We start from the raw sequence: 24,408 nt of genomic DNA on the forward strand, positions 1-24,408 counted from the left end.
TTATGATCTATGGCAGTGTTATTATAATTTTCATTATGGGCAAATAATAATTTTATGTGCCATATGATAATCTGGTCTGTGACCAGTTTATTGTTGAATATGTTTTGCTCTTGTTTTTTATATAATCGACTACATGATGGTCGCAGATACAAGAGTTGATAAATACCCGGTGACTTCGCAGACCATGGATGACGAGTTGCAGCATCAGTCACCGGGTACCGGGCAAGATGGCGACCATACTGAGCTTATTAAGTTTAACAGTCGGTCAACCTCAGACCATATGGTGTCCCCTTACGCCGGTCTTTGCCTGAGGGCATTGGTCAAGGACATCGACCAATGTCTGACCATATGACAGCCGCCATACTTTGGTCATCATCCGGTGACAACACTGGTCATGATATGACCGGTATGTCACAGAGGACGTTGATCACGGATCTTTGGCTCTGCTTTGATCGATGTCTGACCATCCGGTCTGGTCACCGGTCCGGTCAACATTCATCACCGGTCTGATCCGGTCACCGTTCATCACCGGTCCGGTCACCATTCATCACCAGTCTGATCCGGTCACCAGTCTGATCCGGTCACCGGTCCGGTCACCGGTCATCTCTTGTCACCCTGCACCGGTCCGGTCAATGGTCAGAAGAAGAAATCTTTCATCATCATTGGACTATTCTTCTTCTTCTTCGTCGAAGGACTCATCATCGTCAACGAGCTGCCAAAATAGATCAGGGTAGACATCGGACACACCTCTCCTTCATTGAACATAACAGGATAGTCATTGGCGACGCCTCTCCGTCCTTGAGCACAACAGGATAGTCATCGAACACACCTCTCCTTTATTGTGCATTTCTCAGCGTCGATACATTCATAAGTGATCACGTCAACGCTCACGGAGACACTATTGTAGGAGACATTATTTCCAGCGTAGCCGAAGGTATATGGGATGTTGCCACTCCTCACATAGGCGTTAATTTACCTACTGGTCATATCGACAATCTCCATTTTATTCCTTTACGGAATATCATGTCTCCATTCCACGTGTGTTGGTTCTCTTATGGCATCCACACATGTTGCAGTCACCGAACCGTATTTGTAAACGAATACTAGTTCATTTAACTTTCGTGCTTCGGTTCATTTCTCCACTACGACTACAATGAATACTTTATGACTATTAATACTGGTAATCTACTGTTGTTTTCCGGTTTACATTATCAGATGACTTCGTGGATGGTCATTCTTCTGCACCAGATAATTCCATTCTGACGCAGTTATATTATACCGGTCCGGTCCGATCACCGGACATCGGTCACCATTCACCGGTCATATCACCGGTCACTGGTCAACGGTCAGAATAAGTAGTTGTTCATCACCTCTTCTTCGTAATCATCATCGGACTATTCTTCCTCCTATTTTATGGATTCAACAATCTACATGACTTTTTGTGTTTTTCAATACTGATGTTCTACTGGCGACCTTTGGTTACCAAATCATCTCCGCTGACTTGGTCTAAGGTTGATTTTCCTGACCAGCTATCCATTCTGGTGCTGGTTATGAACTACTAATACTAGAAGATTATGAAATACCTATATCTGTTATTTCTACTTCTATCTCAACAGGTTACATGCAGACTACTAGTCTTGCAGATGGATCGGCTGAAGCGGGCTTAGAGTCTAGCATTGAGGGCGAACTTTATTATTTGACCTCTATCAATTTATGTTCGAGACCCGAAGGATGAATTGTTTTAACCGCCTTTACCTGTCGGCTACAGACTTTGCAGTCAGTGTCACGAAACAGTTGGGACACATATGTGACGCTAGCAGGATTAGCAACATTTCGTGTCGACTTCATGTGACGCTAGCAGGATTAGCAACATTTCGTGTCGACTTCTGCTTTTTTATTGCTCCTAGGACAGTGCATATTTTCTAGTTACTGGAATCAACAAGAGTTCTGATACATAGGATTGCCTATCAGATTGACCGCATGGCACCTACAGTCTTGTAGATGGCTTGGGAGCTATTGAACTCAGATCTTAGATGCTAAGGATCTGGAGGGACCTCATCTCGTTTCATCTTCAAGATTCCCTGGTTGGAGACAATTTTATAAGAAAGAACAATTTTGTTTCCCTCTTAAAGTTCTTCTTCTATTACACTTCTGGCAATAACAGGCCATCTTCCTATAACTGATCGTATTCCTTTCGGAATTCGTCCCGGTTAGGAGTCTTGAAGTAAATAGATTAATCAAGTCAGATTTGAAGACTTCCAAGCATTCTACCGGCAAGGGTGGACCCCCTTAAGGTTACTCCTAGGGTTTTCACCTTTTTTTGCAACCACACCTCCGATTGCGGAGGTACCACTGTCAATCATATCTCCGTACTTCGCAAATCAATGACTTCACGACCTTGATTGTCCAGGATTTTAAAGGAGCCTTTTATTGGTTCAAAAAAGAGGCTATATACTGTAGATAGGTCATAAACTTATAAGTGTTAACACTTTCCTATTCTACCGATTTTAAAGTGTGTTGGAAGTGGGAAAGTTCGGCTTGCCGTGATTTCTTTCCCCACCCATCCTTGACTAATGGTTCCGGCCACTGGTCGGTATTTACCGGTCTGGTCACTGGTCTTTCTGCTGAGACGTCTTTTCTTACGTCCGTTTCAGCTTTATTTTTAAGTTAATTGTATTAATCTGGGGATTATTCAATGACACAGATTTCCATCTTTTTGTCATTATTTCCCACTATTCATTGGTGTCTAGACTAGAATATATTTTGGCAAGAATATAGTTTATTCTATCACAACCTTCCTTACATCTTATACAGATGTGAGCAGGGAAGGTTAGGGATGATTACATAGAACAACGTATCTATGTTTTCTCAATAATGTGGTATCCTAATGAATATCACATGCACATCTACATCTTGAATAGCGAAAATTCTTTTTAGCTGTTTTTCATTTACAACACATTTTCACGACTCCTTTGTGATGGTTTAACTAACACACATCGGTCGTGGTTTACGTACAGACATGGAGGTGATCATATTATCACTCCTTGTATCTGGAAACCAGGAATTTATTCGTTCTTTGCAAGAACATCAAATTTTTCTATTGTCTTTCACATACCAGGTCGTATCAACTCCCTGATGGACGTTTTGTCTTGCAGTTCTTTCTGTCGAATTATTTTTCCGTTTGGTTCAAATGAAATGTAATTGCGCATGCGCGGCTGTATTTTTGCAATGGCGTAGTAAATAGATGCAAAGTAAATCGAAGAACGTTGTTTCTCATCTTACGCTAGTCATGAGCGTTATGCGATCGTAGATCGCAGTATATATGCTGAACAACGTCAATAATGCAGTTCACAGAAATTGATCCAGCAGGGTGTGCGATGTTATACATTCGTCCACTTTACATAAACTGGAAATATCTTGCCTTCTTGGTGAGTTTTTGGAAAAACCGAGTTTTTGCCATAATTTCATGGAATCTACTTAATGAACCATGGGATTATGGTTCTACGACCTTTTTAAGTCTCCTGTACAAATATTTTCAGGAAACTTCTTCACAGGTCAAATATCATATTTGAGTGACATATTTTTACTGATCTAAACATGTGCCACTACATGTCTGGCCATTATTTAGTTATCTCTACAGAAGAACGTTTTTCTGTTAGAGTTTCAATCCTTGTTACTTGTGCAAGGATAATTCCATCAGAACTGTATAAAGGTTCTATGGAAATTCTTTTTTGACTGGGTATTTGAGAGCAAAGTTATTACCTTAATCTATCTGCTAGATGCATAGAGGTTTTTCTCATCTTTTTCTTGATGATAAGAAATTTGTTCTTCTCTCCATCAAAGGATAGAGATTATGCGTTTTGTGTAAGTCATCACAACTCTGTGCTGTCTTACCTATTTTGGAACTGATCCAAGCTATGGAACGTCAACACTATGTTTTTCGTTCTTTTACCTTCTTAAGCGGTTTTGGCGTCTTCACTTTGTTATGTCAGCCAGGATTCCTTGCTTAATATCAAGTCCTCTATATGGCTTCTAAAAACATTAAAGTTTCCAAGTTTTTCTTAAACTGGTAGTCATGAAGATGCGGATAAACTTCTATGGCCAATCGGGGCTTTGAAGTTCTATCTCAGCAGTGTTAGTCCATTCGAGGTTCTCAAAAGACACTCATCAATTCCCTAAAAAAGGGGGAGATGTGTCTGCGGCTTCTATTTCTCGGGGTTAGACCTCGACTACGGAAAGTTACTCTTATCTCTATCTAAGGATTCATACCTTTTTAGGATCTGACCGCATGAATTAAGAGCTCTGTCTGTTTTGTGGGCATATATTAATTACACCCCACTTTTTGACGTGCTCTAAGCTGTTTTCTGGAGGAATCCCACCACCTTTTGTCATATTTTTATCTTCTTTACGACATAGACATATTTATACCATTTTAACGAAGATTACCTGATAACCCTTGTTTAGGGTTTTGCTATCATTAGCTGATAACCCTGTTTATGGGTTCTACTGTGATGGGAAAATATATACGAACCTTCCCACCGCAGCTGCAAAATCAGCAATGAGATAGCAGGTCAGTATTTATGACATTAAAACAATATTTTTTTAAGTAAAATTCATTTTAATTATTAAATACTTACCTGCTATTGGTAAGTCCCACCTCCCACCCCACTATTCGATTAATATTTGTGTATATATATTGAAAGAATATAGAGGGTTGGTTACCGATTTTTGACTAGGTTGCATTGCACTATGTTTAACCTGGCCTGTATTACGGTATTGAGGTGGCGGATTCCCAGTTAAAATTCCGGATGAGTTAATTTCCCTTGGAAAGGAGAAGCAATGAGATAGCAGGTAAGTATTTAATAATTAAAATGAATTTTACTTTAAAATTTAACCCTTTACCACTTAAAAACATATTAAACCCTTTACCACTTTGATACGTAGTTAAGCCTTCACCACTTAGATACGTATTTAACCCTTAACCACTTTGATACGTAGTTAAGCCTTCACCACTTAGATACGTATTTAACCCTTTACCACTTTGATACGTAGTTAAGCCTTCACCACTTAGATACGTATTTAACCCTTTACCACTTCAATACGTAGTTAACTCTTTACCACCTAGATACGTATTTAACCCTTTACCACTTAGATACGTAGTTAACCCTTAACCACTTAGGTATGTATGTAACCCTTTACCACTTAGATAAGTATTTAACCCTTTACCACTAAGATACATATTTAACCCTTTACCACTTAGATACATATTTAACCCTTAACCACTTAGATAAGTGTTTAATCATTTTTATAGTGTTTGGAATATGACCTTTCTGTGTTCAATTAAAAATTGTTCATCAAATGTTGCTTACCTTTAAAGAATTCAAGTATTAGTTTTCTCCAGCTTTTGAGTGATTATATCTGTTCATTTTGTAAATTTGTAATAATATTTGATAAATTTTTATTTTTGATAAGAACCTTTATAATACATGTCATTAAATTATGATTTTAAGGGAGTTTGAAATGTTTTCATGTAATTTAGGTTTTGGTTGTATTCTTATTTCAGGATCCAGAATTTTAACAATAGGCGACCCACCCAAAGATCAAATGTACCCCATGAAATATCCTTTGATTATAGTAGAGATCTGTGTTTGTAAGGAGAAAAAATTCTCTGTTCTGCAGAAAAAATTGCGCCATATTTGTAAAAGGGACACACACATTCAAGGTGTTGAATTAAATGTTTGGAGAAATTAAGATTTATTAATCATGTATGTGAATGCCTTATTTCATCCTCTGTTATGATTATAAGCAGATACCGGTATGTTTTGTTATGCTACAGTGCATGGGTACATGTATATCAATATGAGAGCTTAATAAAATAATGTGTAAAATACTTAAACTTACCTTCTGAATTTACCAATTAATTTATTTCAGTGCATAATATCATTTAACCTTAAAAATAAAAACAAATATGGATGATTCAATAGTATTTAGTTAAAATGGTAGAGAAAAATTAGCTCGATAATTTTCAAAAATAATTATTGAATGTTTTTCACCCCTCTGTTTCCTTGACACTGTATTCACATTGAAAGGCATATCGATATGCTTCTCTATGCTGCGGGCAGCTCTATGTGGGAACTACGTAAACTTTGGAGTGTTCCGTCTCTATGGAGACGACGCCCTTGACAACGCTCTCAACATGTTTGTGAAACTGCTCTTGTCCATCTCTCAGAATGACTTGCTGGTAAGTGACATTTCTGAGGCTATCCATACATCAGACAATGGTTTTTTATTTATTTTTATGCTCCCCGAAAATTTTCCGGGAGCATATAGTTGCCAGTTTGAAGTTCCTTCCTTACTTCCGTACTTCCTTCTTTCCGTCACACTTTTGTTACAGTTTCTCATAGCACCTTCAATACTTTACCGATCTCTTTCATATTTGGCATGTAGGTACCTTGCATGGACCTCTACCTTTTGATGAGTTTGAGGTCACTGGGTCAAGGTCAGCGAGGCTCATAATTATATACTTTTTCCTTCACACTTTTGTTACCGTTTCTCATAGCACCTTCAATACTTTACAGATCTCTTTCATATTTGGCAAAAGTACCTTGCATTGACCTCTACCTTTTGATGAGGTTTGAGGTCACTGGGTCAAGGTCAGCGAGGCTCATAATAATATACTTTTTCCGTCACACTTTTGTTACTGTTTCTCATAGCACCTTCAATACTTTACTGATCTCTTTCATATTTGGCATGTAGGTACCTTGCATGGACCTCTACCTTTTGATGAGTTTTGAGGTCACTGGGGTCAAGGTCAAGGTCACCGAGGCTAATAATATACTTTTTCCATCACACTTTGTTTACAGTTTCTCATAGCACCTTCAATACTTTACCGATCTCTTTCATATTAAGCATGTAGGTACCTTGCTTGGAACTCTACCTTTTGATGAGGTTTGAGGTCACTCGGTCAAGGTCACCGAGGCTAACAATAATATACTTTTTCCGTCACACTTTTGTTACCCTTTTTATCATATCACCTTCAATACTTTACGGATCTCTTTCATATTTGGCATGTAGGTACCTTGCATGGACCTCTACCTTATGATGAGGTTTGAGGTCACTGGGGTCGAGGTCACCGAGGCTAATAATAGAATTTTCTGTCACACTTTTTTTTACAGTTTTTCATAGTACCTTCAATACTTTACCGATCTCTTTCATATTTGGCATGTAGGTACCTTGCATGGACATCTACCTTTTGATGAGGTTTGAGGTCACTGGGGTCAAGGTCACAGAGGCTAATCGGGGAGCATCCATCAGTTTTACTGATATTCTTGTTGACTTAGGCAGACATTGATAAGTATGTTAATTTAATTGTCTGGACAATGGTTCCTATGTTAATTTTACAGCTAAGTCAATGGTTCCTACATTTTTTGCCTACGCATATGTTTTCATATTGTTTTCAAATGCCAGTTCAACTATGTGCAAAACTTAATAAAATCATTTACAGAAATTTAAGATGGTTATGCCATCATAATTTCACAACACAGCTTGTTGGGTTCGACTTTGAAAAACTGTGATCATATGTGTCTTGTTCTGAGAAAACTGGGCTTAATTCAGTCCGCACAGGCTAATCAGGGACGACACTTTCCGCTTTAATGGTATTTTTAGTTTCAAGGAAGTCCCTCCTTACCAAAATTCAAGTTTAGGCGGAAAGTGTCGTCCCTGATTAGCCTGTGCAAACTGCACAGGCTAATCTTGGACGACACTTTACGCACATGAATTAAGCCCAGTTTTCTTAGAACAAGACCCATATTGAGCTGTCTTGGAGTGTGCATTAAATGAATGACTTATATTTAAACTAGGTAACTCACAGTTACTCATTTGAAGTTTTCATTTTCATACAAGTCAACGAAAGATCGAGAAACAAATTAATAGAAACAAACTACACTGGTGGTTAAAATTAAGAAACAATGTCCAGGCTTTCAAGGAACAGTTTTCTGACGTATAACATAGGAATCAAATCCACCTATGTCAAAAAACAACATAGGATCATTTACCAGTAGGAACTGATGTTTGAGATCCATCTCTAAAATATAAAGTAATTGCATAGGCCTTTTTGAGATATTGGGCACAAAGACTTTTATCACAGATTGACCATTAAATAATTTTCAAGGAATGTTAACAGAGTATATAACACCGCAGAAAACACATACTATTATTATATCAATATACCGTTAATTTATTTTTAGCTCATCTATTTTTTGATAAAAAAATGAGCTATTGTCATCACCTTGGCATCAGTGTCCGGTTAAGTTTTGCGTTTAGGTCCACTTTTCTCATTAAGTATCAATGCTATTGCATTCAAACTTGGTACACTTACTTACTTTCATGAGGGGACTGGGCAGGCAAAGTTATATAACTCTGGCGTGCATTTTGACAGAATTATGTGCCCTTTTTATACTTAGAAAATTGAAAATTTTGGTTATGTTTTGTGTTTATGTCCATTTTATTCCTTAAGTATCAACGCTATTGCTTTCATACTTGCAACACTTACTAACTATCATAAGGGGACTGCCCTTGTCAAAAAAGTGAGCAAAATCCGGTTATAACCCAGTTTTAAACTGGGTTTAACCCTGCGGTATTGGCACCGAGCTAAAAGCGAGTCTTTTAAACACACTTTTTGCTTACCAACTTGGTTTTATCTGAGTTGAATCTTGGTTTAACTCGCTTAAAGCCAACATAGTGGTTTTTTTAACCGTCTTAAGTGGGTTTAAAGTGAGTTTTTTTCAGGCATCTGTGTTAAACTCTGCGGTATTTGCACTGTGCTAAAAGCGGGTTTTTCAGACACGCTTTTAGCTTACCGACTGGGTTTTTTAGCTTACCGACTTGGTTTTTTCTGAGTTAAATCTTGGTTTTACTCGCTTTAAACCAACATAGTGGGTTTTTTAACCATCTTAAGTGGGTTTAAAGTGAGTATGATTTTCTACAAGTTGGTTTTTTGAGGTTTTTTAAACATGCTTAGACCAACTTCTATCTGTGAAGTTGGTTTTAAGTGAGTAAAAAGTGTGTTTTTTATGTGAGCTATAAGCAGGCTAAACACGGTTTTTAAGTGAGCGAAAAGTGAGCTGAAAGCACGCCTTTGTTAGTTTTTTTCACAGTGAAAACATGCTTTTAACTCGCTTTAAACCTAGTTATTAACAGTATTTTATCTGTGAAAAAACAAAAGAAATTTGTGGGTTTGGCTAAGTTGATTTTTGTGGGTTTTAACAGTGTTTTAGTGAGTTTTTTTAAGAAAGTAGGTTTTTTGTGAGCCTTTTGTGGGATTTTGCAGTGTGAAAAAAAATAATTTTGGACTGATATGTTCTAGAAAAAATAGTTTTTGTGAAGCAATTACAACAGTTCATTATAAGCCCCATGTGGTTAAAAGGGAAAAAAACACAATGTGTACGAAAATTATGTTTATATGACAAAAATAGTACACCGCAAATTAATACAAACAGATTATTTTTACAATACATTATAAAATAATAGACATATATGGAAGATTTTAAAGCAAAAGGTTGACCGCAATGGACCACTGCGGGTGGAGTATTTAGACCGCAGCTGCTGCAGAGACCTGGATCTCAGCTGTTGGAGGTACCTGAACCGCAGTGGAATGAGGAACCTGGATTTCAGCTTATGGAGGGACCTTGACGGCATACGGTGTTGGGACCTGCACAGCAGCTACTGGAGAGACCTTGACTGCTAGGGGACCTGGAAAGCAGCCAGTGCAGGGAATAAGACCTGATCTTGGCGGGTGGAGGGACCTGGAAAGCAGCTGGTAGAGACCTGGAAAGCGGGCCCTGGAGCGACACGTAGTTGTACCATTGATGCTGCTTGTGTCCTTCTCCTCTTGAGCATCTCTTATGCCAGTTGATCTGCAAAGGATTAATACCATATCACTTTCAAAAGGGCAAGGCATTCTTCAAACATGTTGATTGGTTATGTTTTCATTCCACTTAACTATGAAATATTGCTGTTATGGTAATCTTTTTGCTTTAATAATAATAAATTTAAGTTATTTGCTTGTTGTTTTTGTTTGTTTATTTTTGAAATTTTAATCCCGTGATCACATGTGACTAAGCACTTTTCATCAATTATTAAAAGAAATTGCGTTTGGTAGAAAATGCAGTTTGAAAATGTACCAAGATGCGTGGTCTCATTTGGCTGTGTGGTCTGGTGGCATTGTAAATGCAATAACCTGTATAGTTTACCTCTCAACAAATCGAGCTTTCTTGGTCAAGGACAGGGCGAGGTTTTCCCACTGTTGTTCCCCTCAAGTTTGCCAGCTTGTGCAGGGTAAAAACCAGGTTTAAAAGTCCATACATCAGGCAGGCGATGATGCACATTCTTTCCAAAGGATCTTCCCATTGATGTCAATTTTGCCTTGTGGCAAGAGTTTAACCTTCAAAATTAAAATATATAAGTTCTAATTAAGTATGAGGGAAAGAAATCCGTTCAGTAATAACCAGAAATAGATATAAATAAAATTTTAGATGACAATAACCATGAAACACAACCATAATTATTCACTGTACACAACATTTACACTTTTTCATGTGTAAGTTTATCTATTTTTGCTTCAAAATGTGTTGTTTATCCTTTAAATTGCAATACAATAACTTATCCATTTACATTTCCCAGTGACAATACATAAATATGATAATGATCATAATTAATTCAATAAACTAAATAAAAAAAGGGGTGAAGAAATGACAATACAAACCTGTTAAAACTGTTCTTCAGTATTCCAAAAACAACAACAGGCAGTTCAACCTCCTTTCCAACAATCTTATTATTGATTTCCACATTGCAGTAAAAAACACATTGTTTTCATCACACAATACTTCATGCTGACAGAATTTCAAGACATTTTACACTACCATTATAAGTCTTTCACTTCATTATATTAATGTTGCTGAATTAAATTTAGCTCAATATTCAATTGCTGACACCAGCTTATTTTTCAAAAGTTGTTGTTTTCAAAAAGATAACTTCCTCAGTGCAATAGCCAATCAAAAGCCTTATATCTTATTCCACACAGCCTTATCTCTAGGCAAACCCCATCAGTAGCCTTATCTTCCCCTAGATAATCAGTACCCTGTTTAGCTCTGAATGCCTGACAGATTGTTATCTGTTTATTGTTAGTGGTGTGAAATAAGGGTGTTTTAGGTATTGTCTTGTTATTTGGTATCCGGAGAAGTGCCCCCCCGGAGAACTGCCCCCCGGAGAACTGCCCCCTTATTTTAAAGGTGGCGGAGAGGTGCCCCCCCATCAAATCGGTAGGGGCGGAGAACTGCCCCCCTGTCAGAATTTAGTAGGCGGATATCTGCCCCCCCATCAAATCTGTAGGGGCGGAGAACTGCCCCCCGGTGTCATATTAGTTATTAGTTACGTAGTGAAAACAATACTTTCGGGTAATTTTACGTTATCGCCGACCACATTTTATCCGGTAACAATTTAATTTCAGTACAAGTATATTACCATTTATCGAACTGAATAACACAAATTGTCTAGAGGCATGTGATAATACTGTTTAAGGCCCTTGGTACGCATCTGCACCACTCACTATACATGAATGCCTTGTAAAAGTCGTGTTTTAATAAGAGCGCGAAACATAGTCGAGATCCACACAGGAAACGCGTGCGTGTTAAAGGGATCTTTTCACGCTTTGGTAAATTGACAAAATTGAAAAAAGTTGTTTCAGATTCGCAAGTTTTCGTTTTAGATATGATATTTGTGAGGAAACAGTAATACTGAACATTAACCATGCTCTAATATAGCCATTATATGCATCTTTTGACGATTTTAAAACCTAAAAATTATAAAGCGTTGCAACGCGAAACGATTGAATAATTTGGAGAGTTCTGTTTTTGTCGTTAAATTTTGTGAAACTACGAAGATTGCTTATATAAGGAATAAAATACTTACAGTATGTGTACTCGGCGGAATAGCTCAGTAGGCTAAAGCGTTTTTACTTCAGGACTCTGGCAGGACTCCAGGGGTCACTGGTTCGAAACCTGCTCCGGGCAATGCTCTTTTCCTTTTTTTAATTTTTTTCTTGATTTTTTACTGGAGCTTTTACGATCCAATGTTTACATTTATCAATATAAAGCTTTTAATGAATAAGTTAAAAAAATGCCAAAATCTGTGAAAAGGCACCTTTAATACTGGCAATGTGTTGCAACTAAATATAGACGTGCAACTCGGTACTTATGGAGGAAAAGTTACATCGGAATTAATTTACATTATAAAGATAGTATTGACCCATGGAAAAAAAGTTAATTGACATATAAAAAAGTAAATTAATAGGCAAGGCAAAGGCAATAATTTAGCTGACATAAAGAAAAAAGTGAAGTGAAGTTGAATTTATAAGCAATTTATTTATGTTGTTTAGTTAATTCATGTCTTCTAGCACCTTATCCGTCGGTAGCATCGCCAGACCGTCGAGTCGTCCGCAGTTTGCATTTTGAGCAGATCATGTCGACATGCCAAACAAACAAAATCGGTAACAGTTGCTTTAATTAGCAGCTAATAAGGCAGGCAGAGAACTTGTTACCGTTAACGATAAGTACCGCGATCTTTTAATCTTTTAATTGGTAGACCGGACCGACCTTAATTGTTAAGAACTTGTTAGCTTTGAATAAAGCCGCATATGGGTTTATTATATTGAACCGTCCAAATCCGTAATTGGCGAAAACAAACAAATAAATTATTGTTTTCAGCTGGCATAAGGATGGATTAAATTGCATGCTAATTGTTTGTTTTTATTACGGGGAAAATATCAAATAATTCAGCCGCGAAAACTTTTTATTAGCAAAAAGTTATTTGTTTTACTTTGTTCACATTGACGAAAATCACGTGATTATAAAGTTGGCGACGTGACGACGTCCATGCCGAGGTAGGTATTTTATGCCGTTTTATAACTTTTATTACTTGTACAACTTTATATTACTTTTGAAATTTCACTCAATTTCCATACATAATAGCAAGAAAGTTACTGGCGTTATTGTCATTATAATACTCGCTTTATTTATACCGCTATTTCTTTAATTAGGGGGCACTTCTCCGGGTCATCAATTCTGACAGGGGGGCAGTTCTCCGCCCCTTATTAATCAGCAGGGGGGCAGTTCTCCGCCCTATACAAAAACAGTGAGGGGGCAGTTCTCCGCCCAGTGAAAAATCTTTGGGGGGGCAGTTCTCCGGGGGGGCACTTCTCCTAGAGCCTTGTTATTTTGTTGACAGTTTATGTAACACAGGTCATGTTTGGCATTTTATTATTTTATTGCAAATTAAGAAAATGGATATGATGGTATCATATGCAAATATCAAAATCTTGCATAACTTATGTACAAAAATAAATAGATTATTTCCAAAATAATGTTTCCAATACCATAATTATTTAAATATGCAGATTTAACAAGTAAATACTGTTTTAAAAAAATATAAACAATCATATGAGATTGTTTAAAAAAAAAATAAAATTAAGACATAAAACAATCATAAGATATTGTTTATAATAAAAACAAACATAAAGAAAAAATTCAAAGTGAAACACAAACTCTTTCATTTTCATGTATAAAACTAAGCTTGACCATTGTTATAGTTTTTGTCAGTGATACTTGTTGTCCATCTGTGAACCTGTGATAATCTGATAGAGCCATTTTCATCCAATATTCCCTAAAAATTATGGGGAGCACACAAATGTACAATAGGGACAATGGCAAACAAGCTGTAAAAAAAGCCCCTTTACAATTGACTTGTTTTATTTATGGCTATAAACATTAAACAAAGACCCAGTTGAAGAATTATTGTTTCATTGATGAGTTATATTAATAAACAAAAGACCAACTTGTTGAAAAGTGTGTTAAAGTGAGTCTTTAAGCCTCGTTGCAGCTCTCAACTTATTTACAAAAAGACCAAGTTAAACTCGCTTAAACCCACTTCTGTTTAAAAAAAGACCAACTTCTGTTGTAAAAGACTGCTTATAAAACAAAAAGACACACTTAAACACACATAAACCAACTCATAAATAAAAAGGCTCACTTATGACACACAAAAAACCGACTTCTTACAGAAAAAAACTCGCTTAAACACACATCTTCTTAAAATAACCAACTTTAAACTCAGTTAAGCACAGTTTAGCGCACATAAAACTCACTTTTATTAGCAAAAACCAACTTCCGCTAAGAAAAACTCAGAAAAAACACAGTTTTATGTTGGTTTAAGTGTGTTTTGGTATGAAAGTGGGTTATTTTTTGACTTGCATGTGCAGGCAAAGTTATGTAACTCTGACTGGCATTTCGACAGAATTATGTGCCTTTTTTATACTTAGAAAATCAAAAATTTGGTTTAGTTTTGTGTTTAGGTCCACTTTATTCCTAAAGTATCAAAGCTTTTGCTTTCATACTTGCAACACTTACTAACTATCATAAGGGGACTGTGCAGGCAAAGTAATGTAACTCTGACTGGCATTTTGACGGAATTATGGGCCCTTTATACTTAGAAAATTGAAAATTTGGTTAAGTTTTGTGTTTTGGTCCACTTTACCCCTAAAGTATCATAGATATTGCTTTCATACTTGGAACACTCGCAAACTATCATAAGGGGACAGTAAAGTACAAGTTGCATAACTCTGATTGTCATTTTTACGGACTTATGGCCTTTTTTGACTTAGTAACTTTGAATATATGGTTAAATTTTGTGTTTAGATCCACTTTACTTCTAAAGTATCAAGGCTATTGCTTTTAAACTTCAAATACTTTCATGCAATCATGAGGGTACTGTACCTGGCAAGTTGAATTTTACCTTGATCTTTGAATGACCTTGACTCTCAAGGTCAAATGATTAAATTTTGCTTTAAATTTTGCTAAAATTGCCATAACTTCTTTATTTATGATTAGATATTTTTTTTTTTTTAAAAAGATCATCTAATAAATGACCACATTATATCCCGCCCCAACCCCCCCCCCCCCCCCTTCCCCCCCCAAAAAATGTTTTTTTTTTTTAAATTTGCTTTTTTTTTGCTTTTTTTTCATTTTTGGAAGATAATGTAATAAATGACCACAACCCCACACTATACACCCTCTCCACTCCACCCTTCCCTCCTTTGTGATTGAAATTGAGATTGGTCCATTCACCTTTAAAAAGAAAAATAGATGAGCGGTCTGCAAGGCAAGGCGGTGCTCTTGTTTTCAATGAGAAGTCAGTGTTCATAATTTCATTCTGTGTCATTGTTAATTTCCCTGCTAAATAGTGTTGGTTTGTTTTCAGTTCAATTGGTTAGTAGATCGCATATTTAAATTCTATAACTGTAAACCCATTACCACTCAGAAATGCTATTTGACGCAACTGTAGTTGACTAGAAAATCTGTTTAATAAAAGACCTTTATTAAGAGATTCAAGTTTTAAAGGCTTCATTCCATTCCTAAGATGTTAATAAGGAGCAAACAGAATAAATCCTGAACAGACTGCGAGGTACTAGCAGGCTCTTCTGGTTTTATGCTCGTTGCATCTAGCCATTTTCGGTTTGCTTCTAAACAGGAATGTATAAACCCTTTCCCACTCAAAGGCAAAGTGAAAATGGCTATGTGCAAACAGCATAAAACAAGAACAGCCTGCAAGTAACTCGCAGTCTGTTCAGGTTTTATGCTGTTTTCTGCTCATCAGTATCTAAGGTTTGGAAATGAAGCCTTTAAAACTTGAATATAGTAAGAAAGGTGTTTAATTAATTATAACTTTCTACGAGACTACAAACATGTCAAAATACGTATCTTAGTGGTAAAGGGTTAACAATGACTAGTTGCGTGTGATGTTTTCCCCACAGGACTACCCAAAGTTGAGTCAGAATTACTACGGGCTGCTGGAGTGTTTAGCCCAAGACCACATGACCTTCATCAGTAATCTAGAACCACAAGTGTTCCTGTATGTACTGTCAACGATATCAGAGGGACTTTCAGCTTTAGGTATGTTGGCTTGTTATCTTTTACACACACAAAAATGTGTTCCTACAAAATAAAAACCGGTACACTTTTCTTATTTCAAAATCATATACGATTGGCCTCATGAATGTCAGCAAACATTTTGCACATGTTTTATGCAATATAATTGTTTTACAATTTAACGGAGGACATACAACTGCAGTGATTGGATTGTTTTGCAGAATGATTAAAATGTAGGGTTGGCATTTATGTTTAGATCTACTATTGAAGAAAAGGCATGATCTTGCTTAAGCGTCAGTGCATTATGTGTGGATAGAATGGTTTCTTAGCAACTGCTGAAGGGATTTCTTTCAAATTTAAAATGGCTATTCCCCATACTAAATTTGAGCTTTTTACCACTTTGTGTAAGTCTTGCATGATATTGTATTATTTATTATTATGCCCCCGGATCGATTGATTGAGGGCATATTGTTTTTGGCCTGTCTGTCTGTCATTCTGTCCCAAAACTTTAACCTTGGTTGAAGATAGTAACTTGATATTTGGCATGCATGTGTATCTCATGAAGCTGCGCATTTTTTAGTGGTGAAAGGTCAAGGTCATCCTTTATGGTCAAAAGTAAAAAAAATACAATATAAGGGAAGTAATACGCTTTTAAAGGGAGATAATTTCTGAACCTTCTAAATGATATATTGAAATTGTATTTCAAAGCGGCGCAATAGGGGGCATTGTGTTTCTGGCAAACACATTTCTTGTTCACCTTGAAACTAATGTACACTTCGCATATCAGAGCAACACTTTCAAAAAAACTTAAATCTTTAAAAAGAGACTTGCTCTAAACAAAATATACATTAAAAATGGAAAGTGTGCAGACTGCACAGGCTCATCTGGGACGACACTTTTATCACATGCACGAAGCCCCATAGCGCTGCTCCTCCGTTAATCTTGTATTCCAGACACGATGGTGTGCACAGGCTGCTGCGCCACGCTGGACAACATCATCACCTACCTGTTCAAGAGGCTCACCAGCAAGAAGAAGAAGACAATGACGAGCCCCCAGGACAGCCAGACCTTCCTGCGTATCCTGGAGCTACATCCAGAAATATTGCAACAGGTACCTGGGTGGCTAAGCCCTCTGGGAAAACGAGGCGTAATGCATGTGCATAAAGTGTCATCCCTGATTGGCCAGTGCAGTCTGCATAGGTTTGAACAAGCAGTGTACACATATAATGCCTCGAATCTTAGATTGTATTTATTTTGTAGAATTTTCTGGGCCACTGCAGTTCACAGTTAAGCAATTGGTGTAGGATAAAGGCTTAATTCTTTGATCTATAAACTTTATTTTTGATTAATAAAATGTACATTCAAAGAATTTACCTGCTTATTATCAACAATAAATAAATGGAGAGTAAAATCATTTCTACTTTTTTAATGCCATATTTTTATGCTATTGACCTGATATTCCGTGTCTGAGTCTCCCTACATGACTTACAGATGAAGTGTGAGTTTCGTTCCTGTCCAGTGATTTTTTGCAAAGTTATGGGGTTGTACTTAGAAAATTTCTCTAAAATAATCGTTTTCTGGATTTAAAAAAAAGGATTTCAGATATTGATTTATGGTATGTGAAACAACCTATATATATGATTAACGGATGAAGTGTGAGTTTTTTCCGGTCCATTGATTTATGGAGAAGTTATGGGCCTTTGACTCGAAAATTGTATAAAAGCCATTTCCCAGAGTTTAAAAAAACAAACAAAACACTTCAGATAAGGCCGGAAGAGCTTATGTCATGGCGTGGTTTCCGTCGTCCGTGCATGCGTGCGTTAGTCATTTTCTTGTTTACCCGATAAAATCCACAGTTTTCATCCGATTCTTTTCAAACTTGTTCAGTGTCTTTATATTAATGAGGACTCGAGCCCTATTGAAAATGGGTTACATCAGAGTAAAAAGTCCAGAATTATCTCCCCTTGAATTTGAGAAAATTGTGAAATAAGGCTTGTTTATGCAATAAAGTCCACAGTTTTCATCCAATTATTTCTCAACTTGCACAGTGTCTTTATCTGAATGATGAGTCAAACCCTATTGAAAATGAGCAATATCGGAGGTATAAATCCAGAATTATCTGCCCTTGAAGTTGAGAAAAAAATGAAAATTCAGTTTTTTTATGTGATACAGTCCATAATTTTCATCCAATTCTTGGCAAACTTGCACATTGTCTTTGTATCAATGAGGACTCAAACCCTTTTTTAGCGAGGCTGTTTTCGGAGAAAACCTGAGGTATTGATTGTCATAGCCTGCTCGTCGTCAGCCGGCGTCATGCTTAAACCTTTACATTGGCTCTAAAATCAAAGTGCTTCCACCTTCAACTTTGAAACTTCATTTGTAGGTGCACCTTGATGAGTTCTACACGCCACACCCATTTTGGGTCACTAGGTCAAACGTCAAGGTCAATGTGACCTCTAAAAAGAAATAAAAAAAATTCTGACAAGCTTTCGCAGCTGAGCGTGGCACCCGTTATGCAGTGCTCTTGTTAAAAAGTGCAATATCGAAGCAATAAGTCCAGAATGACTTCCCCTTGAATATGAGAAAATTTTGAAGCCTGCTTGTTAACGCAATTTATTCCACAGTTTTCATCTAATTATTTCCAAATTTGCACAGTATCTTTATATCAATGAGGACTTGAACCCTATTGAATATAAGCAGTATTGGAGGAATAAGTACACAATAATCTCCCCTTGAATTTGAGAAAATTCTCCTTGTTTGCGCGATTAAGTACACAGTTTCCATCTTGCACAGTGTTTATAGCAGTAGAGCGATTCAGGCCGTCATGGGCCTCTTGTTTTGGTTAGTGAGTCTACCTTCATGAGTACATAATCATTATGTTATCCGACATTTATGGATATGCCACCTACCTTTAAAAATTTCCCACTTCCTATTTACTTGGAATAGAAATAGAAATGTTTCTCCTGTAATCCCTTTATTACATCAATATTGCAGGTAGAAACAGGATGAATTAAACATATGCTGGAAAAATTGGGCTAATGAATGTGAGTAAAGTCTGGTCCCAGAATAGCCTGTGCAATCAGCACAGGCTAATCAGGGTTTTCACTTTTCGCCTTAACTGGATTTTAGTTAAGAAGAGACATCCTTTGAAAAACTTCATAAGAGCTTAAAGTTTGGACCCTGATTAGGCTGTGCAGACTACACATGCATTTAGCCCAGTTTTCCCAGAAATTAGCCTAAATATTCAATTGATATGTTTACAGATGCTACAGACCGTGTTGAACATCATGTTTGAGAACTGCCATAACCAATGTTCATTTGTTATTTTTACAGATGCTACAGACCGTGTTGAACATTGTCATTTAGTGTTTGAGGACCCCCATAACCAATGTTCAATTGATATGTTTACAGATGCTACAGACAGTGTTGAACATCATCATGTTTGAGGACTGCCGTAACCAGTGGTCCATGTCCCGGCCCCTGCTAGGCCTCATACTGCTTAACGAAGAGGTATGTACCGTTCATTGACGTAATGTTTCCTCCTATAAGCTGATTGCTTTCTTTTCAATTTCAAAATAATTTTACAAATAGTTATAAACTTTGTTGGATATATGTACAAATGAAGAATTTATTTTATTTTATACAACTCTATTAATCTTATTACAAAGTTATCTAATAGTAGGTGTAAATTTACCCCACTTATCAAAGAAAGATTTGTAGTGACCTTTTTATCCCGAACCATAGGCAGAGTAATATAGTTTTAGTGTTTTCCGCCTGTCAAGAACACTTATGTGTCGAGAGCCATATCTCGGAACTGCTTGGGCCAATTTCATGGAAAGTTGGTATGCGTGTATATATGGATAAGAGGAGGATGCATGTCAAATCCAATCACAATCCTTTTGCAAACAACAGAGTTATGGCCCGGTTTTACTTGAAAGAAGCACACTTTTTTGTCTGGAGTCACATCTTGTAACTGCTTGGGCAGATTTCATTGAAACTTGGTATGACTGTGTATATGGGTAAAAAGAAGAAGCAGGTTAAATTACGACGCAAACCATGTGTCAATAACAGATATACGGCCCTCATTGACTTAAAAATAAACTTTTAGATCTATAGGATTTGTTTTGTCTCCAATAACATGTAGGCAAAAGCCATACAACTTACCACAGTTGATCTCAATCAGCTTGGGCCTAGACTTCGGCAAAACCTATAACCCTAAGGGCAATGTCAAGATAACACATTGAGGTCTAAGATCACAATTTTGATGAGTTAGTCATAATTTAGCCATTACTTCACTAATCGTCAAGGAACTGTGTAATAACCTTGCACTATTGTTTTCCTTTATCAGGCTGCATGTGACAGGTTAGACTCGGGTCTCTAAGGTCATGGTCACACTTAGGGCAAAAATATGCGTTATTTGTTAGAATTCTACTATACATCAAGGGTTTGCGTCCCTCTAAAAACAAAGTGTATTTGCAGTGGATATCAATTGAGCGAATTTGCTTGTTTGTTGAGTACTTCAGCAAGCCCCTCATAAACAAAATTCATTTGGCAGGGGATATCAATTGAAGGAATTTGTTTGTTTGTTCAGTACTTCAGCAATCCCCTATGAAAACATAAATCATTTGGCCATGGATATCAATTGAAGGAATTTGCTTGTTTGTTCAATACTTCATCAAGCCCCTCTGAAAACAAAATATATTTAGCCGTGGATATCAATTGAACGAATGTGCTTGTTTGTTAAGTACTTCAGCAAGCTACGTGAGAGCATCATCACGAGTCAGCCTCAGGACAAGCAGCAGACCATGGTGCAGTGCTTTGATGGCCTCATGGAGGGCATAGAGAGATCTCTACTCACCAAGAACAGGGACAGGTAGGTGCTTTGATGGCCTCATGGAGGGCATTGAGAGATCTTTACTCACCAAGAACAGGGACAGGTAGGTGCAGTGCTTTGATGGCCTCATGGAGGGCATTGAGAGATCTTTACTCACCAAGAACAGGGACAGGTAGGTGCTGTTGAAAGATAGACACCAGTCAAGAACATTTCGCTCTGATACCAGGTAAGTCACTGGTTCAATCCACACTGTGGGAGCATTCTTTCGACTTTCTCCAAAGACACCAAGTTCTGGTTCTTAGTCCCAGGAAATGGACTCGATAGCATTCCAATAAGCCATAGGCTTTCAATGCAATGGAACAAAAATAAATAGGTTTAAACTATACCAGGGTTGCAACATTAGATCAGTAATAAAATAGCATCCAGTGAATATGTCCTACAAAGTTTCAGCAAAAGGTCGTTGCAAGAATAATAACATAGGATGATAACTACAATTAGATCTGTTTTACAACCTCAGCTATAGTTCAGATCAATAGTCAATGGTAAGAGAGCGGTAATTTCTTCTACATTGGCTGCATAAATAGGTCAGCGGTTAGATAGGACAAACATGAATGATATATTCTCCCCAGAAAAAAGAGCTTGGCCAAATTTATGTAATGTAAAATTGTTTGAGCTTTTTTTTTATGGAAAAAAAACGAGATGCCATGTATAGATGGAATTTAAGTACAGTTTTCCTTTCTGTTTTGTGAGATAAAAAAAGGTAAAACATTGATTAAAATTTTAATGATTTGTAGCAGCTTATGATCAAATTTAATTGACCTTTTGCCTTTCAACGTAAGTATCGGTAAATAGTGCTGTATTGTGGTGAGAAAACTTAGTCTCTGCAAACTTATGCCAGGGCGTTATGCTATAGGTCAGTTAAAGGCATTTCCCTTACCTGTATTATATTTTCATATAAGTGATTTTCGCTCACATGAAAAATTATGGGTGACAAGTTTCTAAGGCAGTTTTTTTTAGGTAACCAGTACTTAGACTTAAAGATTTATAAATTAAAACAGCTGTTTACTGTTTTAGAAAGAACATTTTTAAGCCAGAATTATCCTTGATTTGGATATTCCTTTTTTGTCATTTTTGGAAATAAGTATTCATTAAAAGAACAGTTTACAGTTTTACTAATACATGGAGGTTATGGGGGAAAAAGGCTTAATGCATGTGCTTTAAGTGTTGTCTCAGGTAAGCCTGTGCAGTCTTCACAGGCTAATCAGTGACAACACTTTCTGCGTAGACAGAATTTTTTTTAAGAGATATTCTTTTAACGCAAAATACCATACAATTGGAAAGTGTCATCTCTGATTAGCCTGTGTGGACTGTACAGGCTTATCTTTGATGATAGTTTACGCACAATCATTTAGCTCAGATTTAGGCTCAATGTATTATTTGTATTAATTTCAGATTTACCCAGAACTTGTCGCTGTTCCGTCGTGATGTGAATGACTCCCTGAAAGCTACGGGCTCTAACAGTCCTACAGAGTCACCGAACAATCTAGATATGATGAACTTGTAGCAAACAGGTTGTTGTAGATACTAAAAAAAAATAATGGTGGGACATGTCGAGGTTTATGAGTCAGTTTGGACAAGTCTCGCAATGTGATGAACGCTCCTGAATTCCTGGGTATATAGATTAACACAGAAAGATCGCAGAATAATGTTGAGATGAGGACGGCCTATGTGTATACATGTTCATACTGAGTATACATGATACACAGAGTCGTGGAAACAACAGTACATGTATTTGTTAAGATTTATAATCCAAGTTTTGCCAAGTCATTCTCTTGATTATGCCAAAGCAAATCGATCAGTTGTTTGATTGAACTTGGCCCCAGAAAATTGAAGCAAGCTACCAAAATTAAAAAAAAATAAAATTCTCATGTTTTTGATACATTCGGAGGCAAGCGCAAAGTGCAGAATACAAAATATTTTGTCTTCATGTTTTGAACATTTTTGCCAAACTCATGGTTGAGGCCTTGTTGGAAATCGTTTCCTCGTTATACAATCTGGCTAGTTTTGTTGTTGATTGTGATTGCAATTGTAAAAAAAAGCCTTTGTCGTCAAATACGTGAACTCAACCAAAATGATATTTAAAATAAAAAAAACACTTTTGTTTTGTAAAGTCATATACAGGACAGAATGGACCATGCGAGATAACAAAAATGTTTTATGGATTTGAGATGCAGCATAGCCATTAAACATTTGATCAATTTGATATGGCATTAGATAAATCTGTTTCTAATGTGCATGTGCAAATACAAATGTAGTGTGAACATTACAAGTTTCTGTTAAAAAGCGGGACTTACAGCATGAATTTCAGCAAAATAACAAAGGATCATGGGAGAGAGTTTGTTTAAGATTAATAATGAAAGTTTCTGAATTTGAATTTTGGACAGTCATTACCATAGAACATGTATAAACAATTTGCAGTAAGTGTTCCTATAAAAAACAGTGTTTGTTGTCAAGTTTCTTAGAAGTAAAATTAATGAATAACATCTTTGACTGTTTAACAACCAGTTATATTCAGAACAATGTAGGAAATGTGACTGTGTAGTTGTGTTATGTTGATGAAGCATTTCAGGTTTTTGTAGGAATAAGTGGGTTCTAAACTATTGGTAAATGCAAATTAAATGGTTTGTGAAGTATTGCTTCAAGTGTTAAATTTTTTTGAATCAGGTGTGAGTAAGTTGATACCATGAACAATAATTTTAAGCACTTCAAAAGTGTCGAATCGTCATTGTATGTGTGGACCTTCATTTTCCTGACATCATGCTTTGTGGACCTTCATTTTCCTGACATCATGCTTTGTGGACCTTCATTTTCCTGACATCATGCTTTGGTCTGATGTTCCATCATTGTATGTGTGGACCTTCATTTTCCTGACATCATGCTTGGGTCTGATGTATGTGTGGACCTTCATTTTCCTGACATCATGCTTGGGTCTGATGTATGTGTGGACCTTCATTTTCCTGACATCATGCTTGGGTCTGATGTTCTCCTGTATGTGTGGACCTTCATTTTCCTGACATCATGCTTGGGTCTGATGTATGTGTGGACCTTCATTTTCCTGACATCATGCTTGGGTCTGATGTATGTGTGAACCTTCATTTTCCTGACATCATGCTTGGGTCTGATGTTCTCCTGTATGTGTGGACCTTCATTTTCCTGACATCATGCTTGGGTCTGATGTTCTCCTGTATGTGTGGACCTTCATTTTCCTGACATCATGCTTGGGTCTGATGTTCTCCTGTATGTTTGGACCTTCATTTTCCTGACATCATGCTTGGGTCTGATGTTCTCCTGTATGTGTGGACCTTCATTTTCCTGACATCATGCTTGGGTCTGAATTTCTCCTTTTGTTACCTTGACTATTTGTTGTCTATTACCAATGACATGTCAGCAGTGTATTATAAGTAAACTATGTGTTTTGTCGTTTAAGAGATTGATATTTGTTCTTCAAGAAACTTAGTTTTGTCTGTTGAAGAGTGGAGTGCATTGAAATTGTGACAATCAAAATCTGATGACATCACCAAAATTGGCCCTGATGAC

The 24,408-nt window shown here is 36.9% G+C and overlaps 1 protein-coding gene and 1 long non-coding RNA gene across 2 annotated transcripts in view; one reads left to right on the top strand and one right to left on the bottom strand.

Annotated features, from left to right (window-relative positions):
• LOC127841216 (exportin-7-like) overlaps nucleotides 1-23,878 on the top strand; it is a 69,410-nt gene extending 45,532 nt beyond the window's left edge. Inside the window, exons 21-27 of the mRNA XM_052369879.1 lie at nucleotides 5,564-5,618; nucleotides 6,082-6,241; nucleotides 15,863-16,001; nucleotides 16,931-17,088; nucleotides 19,389-19,487; nucleotides 20,723-20,850; nucleotides 22,264-23,878. Of these exons, the coding sequence (XP_052225839.1) occupies nucleotides 5,564-5,618; nucleotides 6,082-6,241; nucleotides 15,863-16,001; nucleotides 16,931-17,088; nucleotides 19,389-19,487; nucleotides 20,723-20,850; nucleotides 22,264-22,375 (851 nt within the window). The 3' untranslated portion in view covers nucleotides 22,376-23,878. The remainder of the gene's footprint in view (nucleotides 1-5,563; nucleotides 5,619-6,081; nucleotides 6,242-15,862; nucleotides 16,002-16,930; nucleotides 17,089-19,388; nucleotides 19,488-20,722; nucleotides 20,851-22,263) is intronic.
• On the bottom strand, nucleotides 9,781-11,068 carry LOC127841217 (uncharacterized). The gene is made up of 3 exons (XR_008030767.1): nucleotides 10,763-11,068; nucleotides 10,251-10,441; nucleotides 9,781-9,914 (listed from the first exon to the last, which is right to left on the bottom strand). It is a non-coding gene; the product is annotated as an uncharacterized LOC127841217 (long non-coding RNA).
• Nucleotides 23,879-24,408: the final 530 nt, after the last annotated feature.

The sequence above is a fragment of the Dreissena polymorpha genome, chromosome 8 (assembly GCF_020536995.1).
Source record: "Dreissena polymorpha isolate Duluth1 chromosome 8, UMN_Dpol_1.0, whole genome shotgun sequence".
Taxonomy (NCBI): Eukaryota; Metazoa; Mollusca; class Bivalvia; order Myida; family Dreissenidae; genus Dreissena; species Dreissena polymorpha.